Source organism: Botryllus schlosseri, chromosome 2 (genome assembly GCF_051294905.1).
Source record: "Botryllus schlosseri isolate E-star chromosome 2, Bs_hap1, whole genome shotgun sequence".
Lineage (NCBI taxonomy): Eukaryota > Metazoa > Chordata > Ascidiacea > Stolidobranchia > Styelidae > Botryllus > Botryllus schlosseri.
The window spans coordinates 137023-154603 of record NC_137237.1 but is presented as its reverse complement, the minus strand read 5'-3'; the positions used below and the strand labels follow the sequence as shown (position 1 = coordinate 154603).

Here is a 17581-nt window from a genome sequence, read left to right as displayed (position 1 = left end):
CGTCAACCACCTATTGTAAATTTGAAATAATCAGTTGGAACACAATATTATTGATATATTTTAAATTGAAATTGATTTTTTGTACGATTTTCGCCTGTAAGCTATTAAGTGCAGTTTCTCAAAACGTTCCGGCAACGGTCTGACATAATATGATCAATGGTTCATCTCATCTGCCCTGGTATCTTTCTATTGTTGTTCTGATGTCTTGTTAGAACAGGGGTCTCCAACACGCAGCCCGCGGGCCGCATGCGGAGGTCCTATTTTGCGGCCCGCGACCTGATTTGAAAAAAATTCAGAAAAACGCTTAGTAAATCATGTTGAAACGCTAAAATTGATTTCAGTTGAAACATAATGTTGTTGTTTTTCAAAGTGAGCCATTCTATGTGCCCACTATCACTATTACTCACTAGTTGATACGGCTTCGGCATGGTAATATCATTCCACGGATGAAGAATTTGCTAGTACGAATGGGAATATTGCCTTGACGTGCAATGGCCCACCACTGCCAAGACCGAGACGCCTGCAAAACGACTTCGGGCGCTTCAAAAGACCATGCTTTACGAGGAGATAGTTGTCTAGCAAGTAGGCCTACCGTGTATAGCTAACCCCAATATTGATTCTTCAATCCATGGGTGGCCAATCTGCAGCAGTAGAAGGAAAATTATGCGGCTGTCGACACTTGTAATAACAACCCTAAGTTTTTACAGATACCCCCTGTATCAGCTGTATCTGGGAATCTGATCAGATTGGCCGAGAAAGGATAAATATTTTATAGTAATATGTGAAACTATACTAATATTTATGGACGAAATTAACTCATGAACATGAAAAATTTTTCGCGCTTCGCGTGACTACAGATTGGTTCTCTGTGGCTCTTTATAACATAACTACTAACGATTTGGTGCGCATAGTAAGCCGATATGTGCATATAGATTAGTTCGGAGTGTACCGGCAATGGACATGGACATGGACATGATAACGTGGGTATTTGGCCCCAGCTAGTTTATCACGACTAACCACTGGTATGCGGCCGCAGGCTACATGAGTAAGCGAAATGCGGCCGTGAATTACAAAAATGTTGGCCACCCCTGTTTTAGCGGCTAAAGAGTGTTGTCATTGTCAGGTATCGTGTACAGCTCATAGTCCAAAATATAATGACATTGATGATCATGATACTTTTTGTTGTATTTGTGTTCGTTCAATAAAATATTAGTTCTTTTGTGGTGACTATAACCGTCGCCTATGTTAGAAAGCACAGCGTTGTAATAACGTAGAGTTATCAGACGTGGTTGTTGAACTGCGTTGCCTACTTTTATATCGATATTGATGTCATGCGGCCCGCGGCCTCCAGGAATTTGGAAAAGTGGCCCGCGACCTATTTTGAGTTGGCGACCCCTGTGTTAGAACCTCTCCCCTTGCTAATCAACATGATGATCGGGAAATATATCAAGATGACTGAACAGAAAGTGAACTTTTATGCTCATGTTTGTTCCAAGTTTTCGATATGCACATACGAATTTTCGGACCAACTGTTTGTAGTTGGGTGCTTTGTGATCAGCTAAAAAGTTTTATTTACTACATCTTAGGAGAAATTACATGCTGTGAACTCCTCCTAATGTGAAATTGGAATCTTTCATCGGTATTCGAATATACCAGATACCAGATTTAAGCTTCTCGTTTGATAGGGTTACTAGGTATAAATTATCCATTTACCAGTCAAAAGAAATGAGACACATAAGTATTGTAGTTAAGTCTCTCACAGACAAATTTTATAGTTTTATACTCCTCTTTAATCTTGGTAGAATGACCAATTGATACAGGAGAAGATTAATTTCCGTTTTGGAAAAGTACAATTTTTAGGCTTGACAAGCTGCTTTTTTGACAAACAAATATTTCGCATCATGCCATGTTAATATTGATAGAATGACTGAGAATGACATGATGGTTATTCATAGTCAATTAGCCATTTATGCGCAGTGTAAAATTAGAAAAAAACTACGATTTTCTTCCCACCAAGTGAAATATTTAGGGCTAAATACAGTAATTTTGGGCATTTTTAGGGGTATAAATATCTTCTGACAGAGAGCCAATCTGACAAAACTAATGTGATTTTCGTAATCAGCAACCTCAAAAACCTCAGAAACGGCTCTCAGATGTTCTGCCTTAAAAATTTTTGTTCATTTTGTTGACCAGTGTAATAGGTCGGGCTATAGTATATTTCATCTCTAGACAACTGGTTAGAATACCAGGCTTCCTGACAACCATTTGCGATGAATAAGCATGATATCTCAAGAGTTACTCTCCATCTGGGGATTTGGAAGTACGGAATCATACCCTTGAGCTCCATCTCGCATTGCGTAGAGATGGAAGTTTATGCTAGTTGATTAGTGGTAATCTACTATTTTTTCTGAAAGAGCGGCACGCTCTGGACAGCACATAGATAACTTAAAATCATCACTCCATTCTCGGTTTTCTAATATTTTCATTTGAAATTATGGCTTGGTGGATTGTACCAAGTTTTCGTAGTGTTTTACCATATCATCTCCAAATTTGTAGCTGAGAGTTGGATTTGTTGAGGATGTTGGATTGAGGAACTCTGACATATGCTTTAAGAATCGGTAATATTATCTTGGCAACCAATGCATTGTGATTTATGAAAACCCTTGCTCACCATTGCAATTTGCATTTTCACAACGACATTCCGCCGCCCAGTATCACCAGCCACATATGATATGGCACTTTCGAATTTTCATCCAATTCCTCGAATCGGTTTTTTAGACCGCTGAAAATATGTTGAGTTGTTCTAATTACGCCTTTTCGAACCCTTGGATTCGTGTCAGACAAATAGAAATTATACGATATCTACATCTACATCTGAAATCGAGATTAATAATTATTTATTATTTATTTAATTTTGACTGTAAGCAAGAAAACGATCGGAATAATTCAATCTGGGCAATCATAATTTACCAAAACACCATTTTAAATCTTCGCAATTGGAATTATGTCAGTTAAATTCAAATAAGTCGGTATGCATATTATATAGTCTGTATCTACAAAAAAAGCCTATCCTTCATACAGTGAAAACTGGAAAATTTTTGTGCGGGAGGTTTTTGTTAATTTTGAAATCAGGACACAAAAGTTCATCTCTTGTGACTATAGGACACACAAAATTTTGAATTTCTTTCAAGTCATAACCCTAGCGTACAGCCACATTCCCGTAACATTGTTTCAAGATGGGTTATATCAGATTCCTTACATTACTATGCTTGGCAAATATATATATTATAGAAGAGGTGTCCCGTCTTATCCTTGCCTAAATATGAGACATCCTTGTGCAAATATTTCGTGGCAGCAGCATCCACATCTGACATTTACCCAATTATTTTTCTGGCTTGTTGACCATGTAATATATGAAAACAAAATCATCTCTATCGAGTCTTCACCTTTTTTCACTGTTTATGTCAATAGAAAGTTCATGAATTCCATAAACCTGATCCTCGTGAGGGTCCGAATAAACATAACGCAATCATGCACTCAGGCCTCACATGCATGCAATTTACTAGATTCCTCCCTCCCTCCTCCCCATCCCAAAGATCCATCTCGTCGACTAGAGCAAAGGCCCTTTGCCCCAGTACAACCCTGAAATAATAATATGGCCAATACAGATGTACGCTTGGTAAAGTGCAGGGGTGGGCAAACTACGGCCCGCGGGCCTCATGCGGCCAGCAACTCCCGTTTCGTGCGGCCCGCGAAAGCGTCAATAAATGTTGTAGAAATAGTGAGTAAAAAATGAGTAACAAATCAATTTACTGTGGGTACTTGATTAAACTTTTTCTTAATATATTTCAACATGATAATGATGAGTTATATTCTTACCACAGTATTTTTTAAATTTTATCGATTGCGCGATGGCCCGACTTCACGGCCCATATATTTTGAAAGCTTTCCACTGCTAAACATCACAGAACGTGAATTGTAAATGACTTAAAACGGACCACAAGTGTGATTTAAGATTGGAAACACGAGCAAGTTTAATACATTTTGTGCTGTACTTGGATAAACCGATTCACGAGTGTGTTAGATAGATTCGTTCTTTTCATGTGTGGAAGTATTTATAGGCCTATATATAATATTTATATATTGTAGAAGCGTATTTAAAGGTAACATGGTTATGATGCTGTCAGCATTTTGTGTCTTGGAGTCAGGACTGTAACTGGTGCACCCCAAACTCCCTAGCTGGGGGGTAGATCGAAGCGGGCCCAAATTTATTTCGTGAATGAACATTAATGTTTGAGTATTTTTTTGAAAATTTATCAAACTTTATTCAATTTTTTTTCGCGCTGCGCACGATTTATTGTTGCCAAATAGAATTGATTATTGGGTACCTTTTCCGTAAGAAAAAATACGCATGATTTATAGAAATGGGCCTTTTGTCATGGGCAGGCCTGTTTATTTTTGGATATTGGATTTTATTTTTGGAGATTCTCCAAAAATAAGATTTGAAAACATCCAAAAATAAGATTTTTTTGGATGATGTTTTTCAGTGAAATAAACAAGTCAGAGCAATGTAAACGACCAGAAAACTCATAAAAACACACAAAATAGCATCTATGTGAGGGAAGGGGTCACCGAAACGCTAAAACTACTTCCACTCAATCCACTTCACGTTTCTGCTGACCTTGCCTGCCTGTCCGCCCCTCCGCCTTTGTACTCCTATAAGTTTCACAGTGCGACATGTAGAGAAGACGGGAAGGCAGCTTGAGTGAGGCAAAGGGAACGGCGAAATCATATACAGCCACCTCTGTCACAATCACTTCGTCCACACGATGACGGGACTCATCTGCTGATGCTTCAGACGGCAACACAACTTGATCCAGAGTAGATGGAAAGCGTCCGCCCCAAGTTTGTTGACGCTCGTTTATTGTCAATGAAGAGGGTGGCCTCTTGGTTGACTGGAAACCGTACCAAACTCCTTGATGTTATGGACGAAAACAGTCCGACGTGTGCAACTTCGCTGCTGTGGTGGATCCATCTAATCGTTCTCGATCGCATGGTCACGCTCGCACATAGCCGAGCACCACCGTCACGAAGCTTCATGGTCTTGATGTTCTGATCATGGAGCAGCAGGAGCTCATGCGCCTGGTCGAACGCCTGTGTCCGGGTGAGGACTGGGACGAGGACCGCCACAAGGAAGGTTTTCTGGTCAGAGGGTGTTGGGATGTCAAGTTCAATGAGGCACGCAACTTCGGGGAGGATCAGAGGTTTCAAGCGCATTACTGACGAGCGCTTTTCAGGAGCAAAGGCTTGGAAGATTGGGAAGTTTGAAGAGTTAGACATTCCTCGATTTTTGGACCCCTAACCTCGATGTTTCCCACAATTGCGACGTTCGAGGCCGATATCTCGAAAATCAAGGGGGGGGGGCGTCTCGCAGTGATTAATATTCTCTAGAAGGCATCCTCCAGGCCAAAGACTAAATTTGTGAAGAATGTATTGGAAAGTTAGATCAAGATCACTGATGATATCTATGTGTTGGAGGACTTGAATACATGATAATAACATACTTTTGGTGGATTTTTTTCAGTAGTAATAGGGCTTAAAACACATTCTATTCTTATTTTTGGAGATCCTCCAAAAATAAAATTTGAAAACATCCAAAAATAAGCTATTTTTGTTATTTTTGGAGAAATCCAAAAATAAACAGGCCTGGTCATGGGCCACTACTTGGCGGTAACGCACAAAGATATGAAGTTTTAGGCCCTGTAACATGCGACTCTGAGGATTGTGCTAGAACGATCGGCAGCATGAAAACCTAGGCTGAAGAGGACTGCCATATGTATAATTGACCATAGGCGCCTAAATGGTTGGCACCGAATGTTCGTGTCATGGCAATTGGAACCCTACAAGACAAATGTTATCCCACAGAGAAAACTATTCTCCAGTGAAGAAAGACCAATATGAAATCGTGTGCGACTTTTATAGTTTAGTAGGCTACGTTTGGGCGATTTCAATATTGTTTGACATAGCAGACAGGAGGTCACAAAATAACATGATGTAACAGAGTCATTATACCAACGGGCCCACCAGAATATGTTTAATTATTATTTACGGGCCCTACGTTTTCAAAGACAACACCTCACTCAGCTCTAACGGTAAATCTGATTACGAGGGCAGAGAGGATAAAAAAGTTGATAGCAATATATATGCACTTCCCGATATTATTGACCGATTCAATCATGAATTATAAAAATTCGGCACGACCGAAACAGCATTTCGTGAGCCCCCCAGAAGTTTCATTTATCACCCTATGGGCGAGGGGGGCTCACGAAATGCTGTTTCGGTCCTGCCTGAAGCCAAACCAAAAGTATAAGCAGGAAATATATGAACAGATCGCTGCTTAAATACTCAAATTTACAACCAGTTCTAAGAATTGGAACAAGAATATCTAGAGATCTAAATATCCCTGAATCGGTACAACAGACTTTCATCTCTAACTTTGACAATGAGGACGACCAACATATAAAGTCTCGCCAATGTTTTAGAAGCGTGTACACTGTACGTGTTCATCAAATGAATGTTTGTTTAAAATATACAAATACATATATATTATTTCCATGTTATCAGTCACTATATGATCAAATAACATTTAATTTTGGCTTAGTAGCCCAATTTTATGTAGTGCGGCCCGGAATGGATTCAAATGTTGAATGCGGCCCGCGAGCTAAAAAGTTTGCCCACCCCTGGTCTAGTGTCACGTTCCAGTTGTCATGTCCTGTAACACGGTGAGCTTCAGAAATAATATTAGAGAGACTTGATGACTCAAAAAGAGGAAAAAGCACTGCCTTCTATTACACGGGTTGTTGTTGTTGTAACACAGTTAGACCGAGCCGATATTAACAACTTTTCTGCATTTGGCAGATACATGACCAGTGACAAGAATATGAAACTACGATGCCGTGCGGTAGAAAAACTGTAATGCGTCAAAAAAGTCACTTGGTAGTTCTAGGTAGTTCTGTGTATAACTTTTTTAGTTGTACTAGACGAGCGATGAAAATCATGGTGGTAAGGTGGCAGACATAAAATAAAAAATTGTCAAGAAGTTTCAGCCGAACAGCGCAAGATTTGACCGAATGCCAGCTCTTCAAAAATGAAAATGCGTCAAAAAAGCCACTTGGTCGTTCTTGTGTTAAAGAGTGAATAGTTTTAGTTTAGTAGAGAGTTTTGAAAACAGTAGTTCTAAATGTAGCCGCGCATTTAAAAATTGAGTAGTTGTAGTTGCGAGTGTTAAAAAGTGTGTAGTTTTAGTTTAGTTGCGAGTTTTGAAAACTGAGTAGTTCTAGATGTAGTCGCGCATTTATAAAGTGAGTAGTTGTAGTTGCGAGTGGTAAAAAGTGAGTAGTTTTAGTTTAGTTGCGAGTTTTGAAAACTGAGCGGTTCTAAATGTTGTAGCCTATTTTAAAAAATGAGTAGGCCTAGTTCCAGTTGTAGTTGCATGTTTTGAAAAGCAAGTTGTTCTAGTTGTAGTTACGAGTTTTGAAAATCCAGTAGTTTGCACAAGTCCAAAAAAAGAAGTGATCTTACAAAAAACACAGCGAAAAGTCCTGTGAGCACCCAAAGCTGCAAGTTGTTTGACTTGATGTCCTTGAAGCTGTCGCTGGGAGAATGCTTTTTAAAGTTGAGTTCTGGCATGGCTTCAATGAAGATGGCTTCACCCACGTTATTGATCAGTGATGTCACGGATACCACAAACCAAAACGAGATGACCAGGCGAATCTTGGAGTACTTCTCCTGAGAACGGTATCAACGGTCGTGGTCAGCAACGAAAGACCAGAGCTAGTCAAAGTACTTGCTACTCAAGTAGCATCATAAATTTCTACTCAAGTACAAGAACAAGTTGTGATTTACAAGCAAGTAAAAAGTAAGGCCTAGTTTCGCCTAAGTAACCGCAAACTGTCAAGTAGAAGTAGTGTAAAACTACCGCCACTTGAGGAAGTCGTGCCAAGTAGGCAAAATCAGACTTGGAAAGCTAGAAAATTTTCAGCTTGTGCAAATTAGATTAGAATTACAGCTACAAAGTTATTTCCAAATTTGATTAGAATTAGAATGATTGCTACACAAGTCTTTCCGAATTCGATTTTAGTAAGAATCACTGAATTCACAAAAACTTGGACATTGAATCAAGTTCACATCAAATCAGAGTTCTTCTCAGAAGCACGGGAATCGCAAATGTACTGTACAGCAAACTTGGCTCGTTTCACACAATACAGTTCTCCTGTAGCATTTTCGGGAAATTGGATTAGAATTAGAATGAGAATGAAGAAACATTTCACAAATTTTCACATATAGCGATGCGAATGACTCACTGACCTTGCTTCCGCACAAACATGAGGCTACGACTAAAAGGAGAGAGGCGGCCAGGCATAACGAGGCAGTGATGAATCCAAATATGAGAAGAACTCTCCAAATGTCGGACAGACGATGATCTCCATTCCATACTCCGGACACGGTCCGGATCTGGAACTCTTTGGCTCGAACGGCCAGGTAGGCGATGCACAAGATCTGAAATATGGCATGAACTGAATTGTACAAACTACCATTCTATTTAGTTCAGGGTCAACTAACTGCTGGAATGTTTAGAGTACCGTAGTTCTAGTTACGCGAGTTATTCTCGTTCGAGTTCTAATTGCGCATTTTTAAAATTTGATAGTTCTGGTTTCAGTTGTAGTTGCATATTTTGTAAAGTGAGTAGTTCCAATTCTATTTTCGTATTTTGAAAATCCAGTAGTTTGTACAAGTCTGCTACTCGCACTAGGCTACTTACTCAAGGGGGTAGACAACCCACCCAATTGGAAAATCAGTGGCAACCCAGAACTTGAAAACTAATGAAGCAATCTTTTTGAAATCTGGAATGAGGTTGCTTTGGTCGGCATCCTAACAGCGGTGAAAATTTGGTGGGAAATCGTCTACGTTCATTGACCCTTTTTGAAACCAATCTTTAGGTCTTTTCTAATAATGTGATCTTTTTTAAATCTAGAATCTTACAGCGAAATGTTTCTGTGAAGCCTTTCATTAATGTTCTTCATGGATTCAGCTCATCCTTGAGAATGAGATGAATTTTTTTTATCCCACGTCCCAACAGCATAGGTATTATGTGAAATATATTCAATTTTTTCATGAAATTGGAAAAATAGTTTGTTTTTGACTTCATGGTGAGGCTTTGAACCCTAACTTATGCACAGGAAAAAATTTCATCTTGTTCATAATCCCGAGGTATGTCAACCTTCAAATTTTCAAGTTGATCAGATCTCCCTACTGGAATCTCGGTACGTTTTGCCTGATATATCAGGTGAGCAGCGATGATTCTCCAAGTTAAAGTAATTTAATAAAAAAGAAAAAAAAAGAAACATAGTGTGAGCACAGGACACCGATTCCATACAATGACTGTTTCTGCCTCAAAAATGATTAAGATATTGAAAACCGAAATTTTAAGAAAGGATTTCCAGTAAATTCGGCCATCGGTCACTTCGGCCCTCAGTAAATTCGGTTCGGCCAGGGCCGGGGTAATAATAACAGTCACAATAACATTACCTAACCTTAACACTAATCCTAACCCTAACCCAACATTACCTAACCTTAACCCTAACCCCAATCCCAATCCTAATCCTAACCCCTAACCTCCAAATCCCTTGATAATAATATAATTATGTAATTAATTCACATTAATAGTTGGTAATAAATTTTTACACAAAATTCTTCGAGAGCCGAATTTACCGATTGAATTCGGCCCTCTGTAAATTCGGCCCCGTAAATATCCGCGTTATCTGCGGTGACTGCGTGATATACGCACACCGGCACACCCTGTCCTCCAAATGACTTGATAATGATATTATTATGCAATTAATTCACATTAATAGTTGGTAATACGTTTTTAGACAAAATTCGGGTCGTTTTTATACAAAATTCGGGTCAAGTGTAGAATACGGCCATTTCGAGAAAGTTATCCCTATGACCAGTGGCGTAGACAGGGGGGGGTAATCGGTGTCCGATACCCCCCCCCGTTTCCAAGCTCAAAATATCCCCCCTTTTAAATATATTCCCATTGATCTAATATTTCTTGTTCTAATTCGATAATCCCCTAATTGCCGTGCGGCATCATCGCGCCATCGATCGATCGAACAATGGAGTGCGGTGATGCCGTTTTCTCATATTGTTCTCTCGTCTACGGAAGCCCGAAAAACGCATCTCACATGGCTCTACCGTCTCATCTGAACGATATTATCCAGTGACAGAACCAGAAGTCAGAAAAAAAAACACTCGCATTGAAATTTCGATACCGCGCAAGTTGGTTTTCGTGTTTGACAGACAGTCTATTGTCAACTAACATTTAGAACATGCGCGCTAGGCTTGTATCATTAGAGATAGCAGATCCCTACAGTACCAAAACAGATTGTACTAGTCAAATGTTCTGTATGGAATCTATCATGTATTGATCCAATTTGCGATCATTTAGTTCGGTTGTTGTGTGTGGGTTTCCAGATCTCCAGTCGTTTTGTGTCTCAGGCCTCTGACGCATCGAATTGTCCTGTTATAACGCGCTTGGCCAGTAGTAAAAACATTGGAGGCTAGGAAAATTAGGCCGCTCCGTGACTCGCGGCGCGTGATAGTGCTACATCAATGTTCGATGTACTATTGTAATGACCAGAAGTCATAGTCATGGCCTCGACAATTCGCAATTGTCACTTCTGCACCGCAAACGCCTTTGGGAATGCATTTTGATCGCGAGCCTAAGCCTGCGCCGGGCCACTGTTATTCACGTGATGCAATCGCACAAGCTCGAGCGGTAATTAGTCTTTACCATCTCCACACACCAAAAATACTACACCATCTTGGCAGACAGTAAAAATCATATTGATTTAAAACAAAATTAATCCAGATTGTTTGTACGCTACAAAAAAAAATTAGACAAATTTGGTCTCAAATTTAAGAAATGAGGATGATTTGGTCTCATTTTCAGCAATTTTGGTCTCACTGATGAATTGAGGTCTTAAAATTGAGACCGATTCAGCTTTTTAAGACCATATATAATTGTCACAATTATTTGGTCTTGAAAATAAGACCAATAAAACGCATCAAGACCAATAAAACGCATCTTATAAGACACATTGTGCTTATTACGACAGTTTTTGCTGTGTCAGTATTTTTGGTCTTAAAATTGAGACCGATTCAGCTATTTAAGACCATCTATAATTGTCACAACTATTTTGGTCATAAAAATAAGACCAATAAAACGCATCTTATAAGACATATTGTGCTTGTTACGACAGTTTTTGCCGTGTCAGTATTTTTGGTCTTGTTTTTAAGACAAATTTCGCTAATCAAGAAACGACATGATTTGTGGTCTTAAAAATGAGACCGAAAAGTTGACATGGGCCAGGAGCTTCAAGACATAACTAACTTATTAAGACAGTTTTTGATGTCAGTATTTTTTGTCTTGTTTTTAAGACAAATTTCGCTAATCAAGAAACGACATGATTTGTGGTCTTAAAAATGAGACCGGAAAGTTGACATGGGCCAGGAGCTCTAAGATATAACTAGCTTGTTGAGACAGTTTTTAATGTGTACCTGTATTTTTGGTCTTGTTTTTTAAAACAAATTTCGCTAATCAAGAGACGACATGATTTGTGGTCTTAATAATGAGACCGGAAAGTTGACATGGGCCAGGATCTCTAAGACATAACTAACTTATTGAGACGGTTTATGATGCCTCAGTTTTTTTGGTCTTGTTTTTAAGACAAATTTTGCTAATCAAGAAACATCATGGTCCATAGTCTTATAAATCAGAATGGTAAATTGTCATGAGCCCGGAGCACAAGACGTAATTAGCTTTCTTTGACAAATTTTGATCCATCAAAGGTCATTGCAAATACAATCTAGCGGAGACTTGAGAGCTGAGAGCCAAAACGTATTTGGTGGTGCCATGTTTGTCCATTTCTCTTTGGTCACATGTCACACTTCAAATAAGTCAATACAGGATGCATTTGCGCCAGAACAAAAATTCAAAGTACCGTACCTTGTCACTTTTCACTGACACAATGGTGTTGGCACGTCGCACCCACCACAAATACTATTATATACTCAAACTACACTATATATTGTTTGGAGGATTGTATACAAATTGGTAAATGATATATAGAATGATGATGTTATGTAATGGGTAGGCTATATAATGAACTGCAAATCCAGGTATATTATGCTTCCCTTCATGCAGAACCTAACACTAACATGGATACCCACACAGGTCGCGTGGGCGACAATGGTCCTATTTTCGAGCAATTTCAGTCTTACTTTTGAGGCGAAAAATCGTTGTTAAGACCGATCAGTCTTTAAGACCGATTGGTCTTTAAGGCATTTTTTTTTCTAAAAAGTCACTTTAAGACCATAAGACCAAATTTGTCTTATTATTTTTTGTGGTGTATCAAACAGCAACAGACTATAATTCATCTGCGTGTCTTCACTGTTCGAGTGTTCGTGTTTGAGCGCAAAATGGAGAGATCTTCCGCTGTGCTGTAATATGATCTGCGCGCACTTTCGTCATTACATCCTCGCTTTGGTAATTAGGGTCAAGATAGCTCGCTGTCATCGAAATTTGTTTGCTACTTCCATCTGATCTGATACATTGTGATTTGCGAGGTGGTCGTCGATCTCCTGCTGCGTTGAGTCATGATTCGAGCGCGCTTTGTATCAAGATCCGCGCATGAAACTCGCTGTCGGCAAATAGTGGCGCGCAAGGCAAAAGCGCTTTCCGTTTGTTACTGTAGCATGCGACTGCGCATAATAGTGCTTCATTTTAGGATAAGTGGCAAATGTTCATCTGTATAAAGAAAATAACACAAACGAGATTATCTTACCCTTTTTTTATCGGCATTTGTGTGTATTTTTAACGCAATGTAGCGGTTAGTATAAAGAACATCATCTTTTAGAGAAATATCACCCGTTTTAATAAATATCCCCCGTTTTTTTTCGGCTGGCTACGCCCCTGCCCTGCCAATGTTCCACATGAACATGTCAAAACTCATAGTGCTTCACATGAACACGTCAAAATAAATTGTTTTTTATTTTGCCTGTGGAGGGACGGTTATTAGGGTTGGTGGATGGGGGACATTAGGGTTAGGGGTATATTAGGGTTAGTGGAGGGAGGGATATCAGGGTTGGCGGATATTAGGGTTGGGGGAGGCGGGATATTAGAGTTGGGGTTAGGCCATCCCAAGATTAAGGTTGGGGTGATGGATATATATCTCCCAACCCTAATGTCCCCTCCCCCAACATCCCACCTCCGGCAACCCTGATATCCCACCTCCACCAACCCTAATATCCCACCTACGGCAACCCTAACATCCCACCTCCCCCTAACCTAATATCCCACCGCCAGCAACCCTAATATCCCACCTCCGGCAGGCAACCCAAATATCTCACCTCCGGCAACCCTAATATGCCACCTCCGGCAACCCTAATATACCACCTTCGGCAACCCTAATATCCCTCCTCCGGCAACCCTAATATCTCACCTCCGGCAACCCTAATATCTCACCTCTGGCAACCGTAATATGCCACCTCCGGCAACTCTAATATCCCACCTCCGGCAACCCTAATATCCCACCTCCGGTAACCCTAATATCCCACCTCCGGCAACCCTAATATTCCCAGCATCCCTGCTCCCCCAACCCTAATACCTTCTCCGACAACCCTAATATCCGTCACGCCACAGGCAAAAAAAAACAATTTATTTTGACGTGTTCATAGGAAGCATTTGTTGGTGTAATGTGAAACAATGATCGGTGATGGTCATCGGGATCACTGGTCGTATTCTACACTTGACCCCAAAATTCTCCGAGGGCCGAATTTACCAGGTAAATTCGACCATCGGTCAATTCGGCCCCGTGAATATACGCGATCTACGCATACCCTGACCTCCAAATCCCTCGATAATAGTATAATTATGTAATTAATTCATGTTAACGGTTGATAATACATTTTAATACAATATTCTCCTCGGAGGGCCGAATTTACCGAGGGCTGAAGTGATCTACGGCCGAATTTACCGGTGGTCGAATTTACTGGCAACCTTGAGAAAGTTGCCACTTATTTCGCAACATGTAAAAGACACAGTATGAATTGGAAACATTCAATTTCTCGCCGTTTTTTCAGACTGAAATTTTCAGGAAAAGTTCTCCCTCTGCATTTTCCAGTTTTTTGGTTTTGATAGCCTGATTGTCGCACTGAATGAGTTGATTTTCATTCTTTGAAATGCTTTCTGTCCAATCACGATTTCATACGATTTGCAATAGCCGCTCAGTACCATCTGGTCGACTAAGTGGCTCGAAGGAAATCCCGATGCCATAGGCCTATACCTGCTTAGGTCTTCTCATTTGCCTTAGCCCATCGAATGACATTGTTACGCTCGAATCCGGCTTCTCGCAGTCATCAATCTGATATTTGATCGTCAAAAATCAAAACAAGAGTCACCAAACCTGTCTCTGTCTCCAAACCACACGCTACCGCTACATCCAACGTGGGTTGAAAAATGAGCCTACCGTCTGCGAAAAGTAGCCTATCTGACGACTGACGATCGTCAGATCGGTGGGCTGATTTGTTGTAACGCATGGCTGACTAGTGACTACATCCATATAAATCAGTGATGAGCATCGGACCACTTACTTCGTTTCGTTTCCATGCACGGCCGACGGACAGCCGAAAGGCCATGTCGCCATAGTGTTCTTATCTATAGTCGCATGCGTTGTACATTAGGGCTCTTCAAAAATGACATTTTTTCTCAAATCGCACTGGCTACTTGATAAAATTGTTAGGTTACCTAATTTAATCCTACACACCAAATTTGGTTCAATTCCAACCGGTAGCCGCATTGCTACAGGAGAAAAAAGTTTCTATTGATTATATAAAAAATAAATAACAAAAAATTTGAAAATTTTCTGTTCACCCCATGAAAGTGTTAGGTTGTCTATAGAAACGATGCTCACCAAACTTGGTTCAATTCCAACCAGTGGAAGCGGGGTAATTGCTGTCGGAAAATTTGGATTATGAATAAAATAGTATTTACGGAGACCAATTCTTTGATTATTTATTATAGTGGTGCCCCCCGTAAATACTATTTTATTCAAATGGTCCCAATGCAGGGATTGAAACCTCGCCCCGAAATCCATTTCATCCTGTGATATACATTACCACTATTTGAACAGCTACAGAACTTCAATATACAATTGAATAGTATATTCATATTGAAATGAGCCCGAATATTTTTGGCTGACACTCGTCATAAGTCGGACAATGATGAGCTCGGCTATCAGATTTGGCGCATTCTTATTGCGGATGCGCTATATCGACAAGGCTGGTATTTTATTGAAAAAGGAGTTTTTCGTTACTATCAAATCATTACGCTCCAACCCTGAAATTCATATCGCCAGTTATATTGGTATGCAGCCTTGCCTTGTTAATGTTCAATTGTTCATGGTCGAAAATGTTTGCTCGTAACTCGACCAGAACAAAAGTCGTTTCCTGACAGTCTTTCTCAGGTTGGAAAACTTGGATCCATTATTTGGCGCATAAAATTTGCCTATACTTTAGATTAGGATTTCACTTTGACGATAGAAACTCTCTGCGGACCGATCAAAATGCTGTTGCGGGCCCAATCCGGCCTGCGGTCCGTATGTAGGCCGTCGCTTCGCTAGATGCTGGACGTGATATGTTCATAAAATATATGTTTCTTCATTTGGGCGCCATAAATGTTACGATGACACCAGCGTGTACTCAAAGGTGGTGTGGAGACCGAGCGAGATAGTGTAATGGTTATGCGTCCGGCTTCTCGAGCGGTAGGTCGTGGGTTCGATCCCCGGCCGGGTCATACCAAAGACTCGAAAAATGGTATCCGCAGCTATCCTGCTAGGCGCTCAGCAATCACGGATAGCATAGAGGAGAAAAAAAAACGGGGCGCAGACTAGATGACCTCATGGGGCCGTATCGCAACTCCGTCGCCAAAGCATCTCGATGGTGCAGGCGAGAAACAATATCATATCTCTCTCTCTCTCTGGACACTCGAAAATTCACGTGACCGTCACGCCCCAATACCGTTTTTGACTTTGTTATTGTCGATCCGTCTGCAGCACTAATTAAAGGCAGAGTCGCTATTGGTCTTTATTGATTTTGACTGTGTTCCATATCGAGCTGGGTGACAGGATTTAATATTGTATATTTTGATGCTGTCATCTAGCACTGTACCAAGTTTCAAGGCTGTGACTCAATGATTAGCGTAGTAATTTCGCTGTCAAAGTCGAGTATTCGGTAGATGAGCGAGCACCGATATATTGCAGACTTTGATAACGGATTTACCATGTTAATCATTGAGTGACAATCCTAAAACTTACTGTGAAGTTAGATAACACAACCAAGATATACCAAGCCGAATTTTGTCATCCATCTCGGCATGGAACACTTTCAAAATTCACATATACCAATATCAAATTTTGCGAAAATTCCTTTATGCGGTAGGCTCAATGCCAAATCAGCGCACGCAGACCCTGGATGCTCGACTTTGATAACGTACTTACTACTGTAATTATCGAGTTACAGCCTTCAAACTTGGTACAGTGTTAGATCCCCTCATCAAGGTATATGTTACGAAATTTTGTGGAGCGGAGAATAGTAATTACTTGTCCATTAGTCTACCGGTACTACTGTTTCGTCGTCGTGATTCAGACATGAAATTCGAATGTCCTGTTTATGATTTGGTTACCAGGGGAATGTGAATAAGTTCACCTAGTTTGTGGTCAAACGGTAGTTTGTATTGTATTCATGCACCAGCAGAACACAAACCCTCAAATTGTGGCAGCAGTGTATGTGAGCAGATCGCGAAGAAGATTTCGGTAGCCTACGGGTAATTCGTAGCAGTACCGGTACTACTAACTTCCGTTGCAATTATATTTAAATTCCTGGTTTCTCAATGCGTTCAAGATCCGACCGGAGTGCAGCCATGGCAGCCATGCTCGGCAAGCCGGTCAAAAATGACCGTCAAATTGCCTGTAGCCAAATGGCAATTGTGACGTGATACAATTTCACTGAGCCGTGAGATTTGCTTGTGTCGACTCCATATAGGACACTATGGTAATACCAATATGCAGTATGGTGTGGACACAAGCAAATCTCACGGCTCAGTGAAATTGATCTACGTCACACTTTCCATTTGGCTAAAGGCAATTTGACTGAAATTTTTGACCGGCTTGCCGAGCATTAAATTTGATCACAAGAACTCTGAACTCTGCGTGGCGCCAGGAAGAAGCTGCCGCACTTGTGCATGACCTCAAGCTTGATGTGTTGGCAATCCAAGAACATCGCCAGCACTTCACCGAACCATTCCGCGAAAAAGACCTAGGCGCAGGCATTATCATGGTCCAGTTGTGACAGCCCACCCATTAGGGGTGTATGTGATGATTGTTATAGTTACTATTGTGATGGTACTGTTATTTCTAGGGCCGCCAAGTGTCTAGCTCCGACTAGGTGAAATGGACACTTG

The 17581-nt window shown here is 40.5% G+C and overlaps 1 protein-coding gene across 3 annotated transcripts in view; it reads right to left on the bottom strand.

The window, feature by feature from the left end:
* The window catches only part of LOC145432659 (uncharacterized), an 88383-nt gene that overhangs the window by 52684 nt on the left and 18118 nt on the right, over positions 1 to 17581 (bottom strand). For all 3 annotated transcript variants that reach the window (XM_080309508.1, XM_080309513.1, XM_080309504.1), the window contains 2 exons: positions 8368 to 8559; positions 7582 to 7788 (listed from right to left, as the gene is read on the bottom strand). In XM_080309508.1, the coding sequence (XP_080165634.1) occupies positions 7582 to 7788; positions 8368 to 8559 (399 nt within the window). The remainder of the gene's footprint in view (positions 1 to 7581; positions 7789 to 8367; positions 8560 to 17581) is intronic.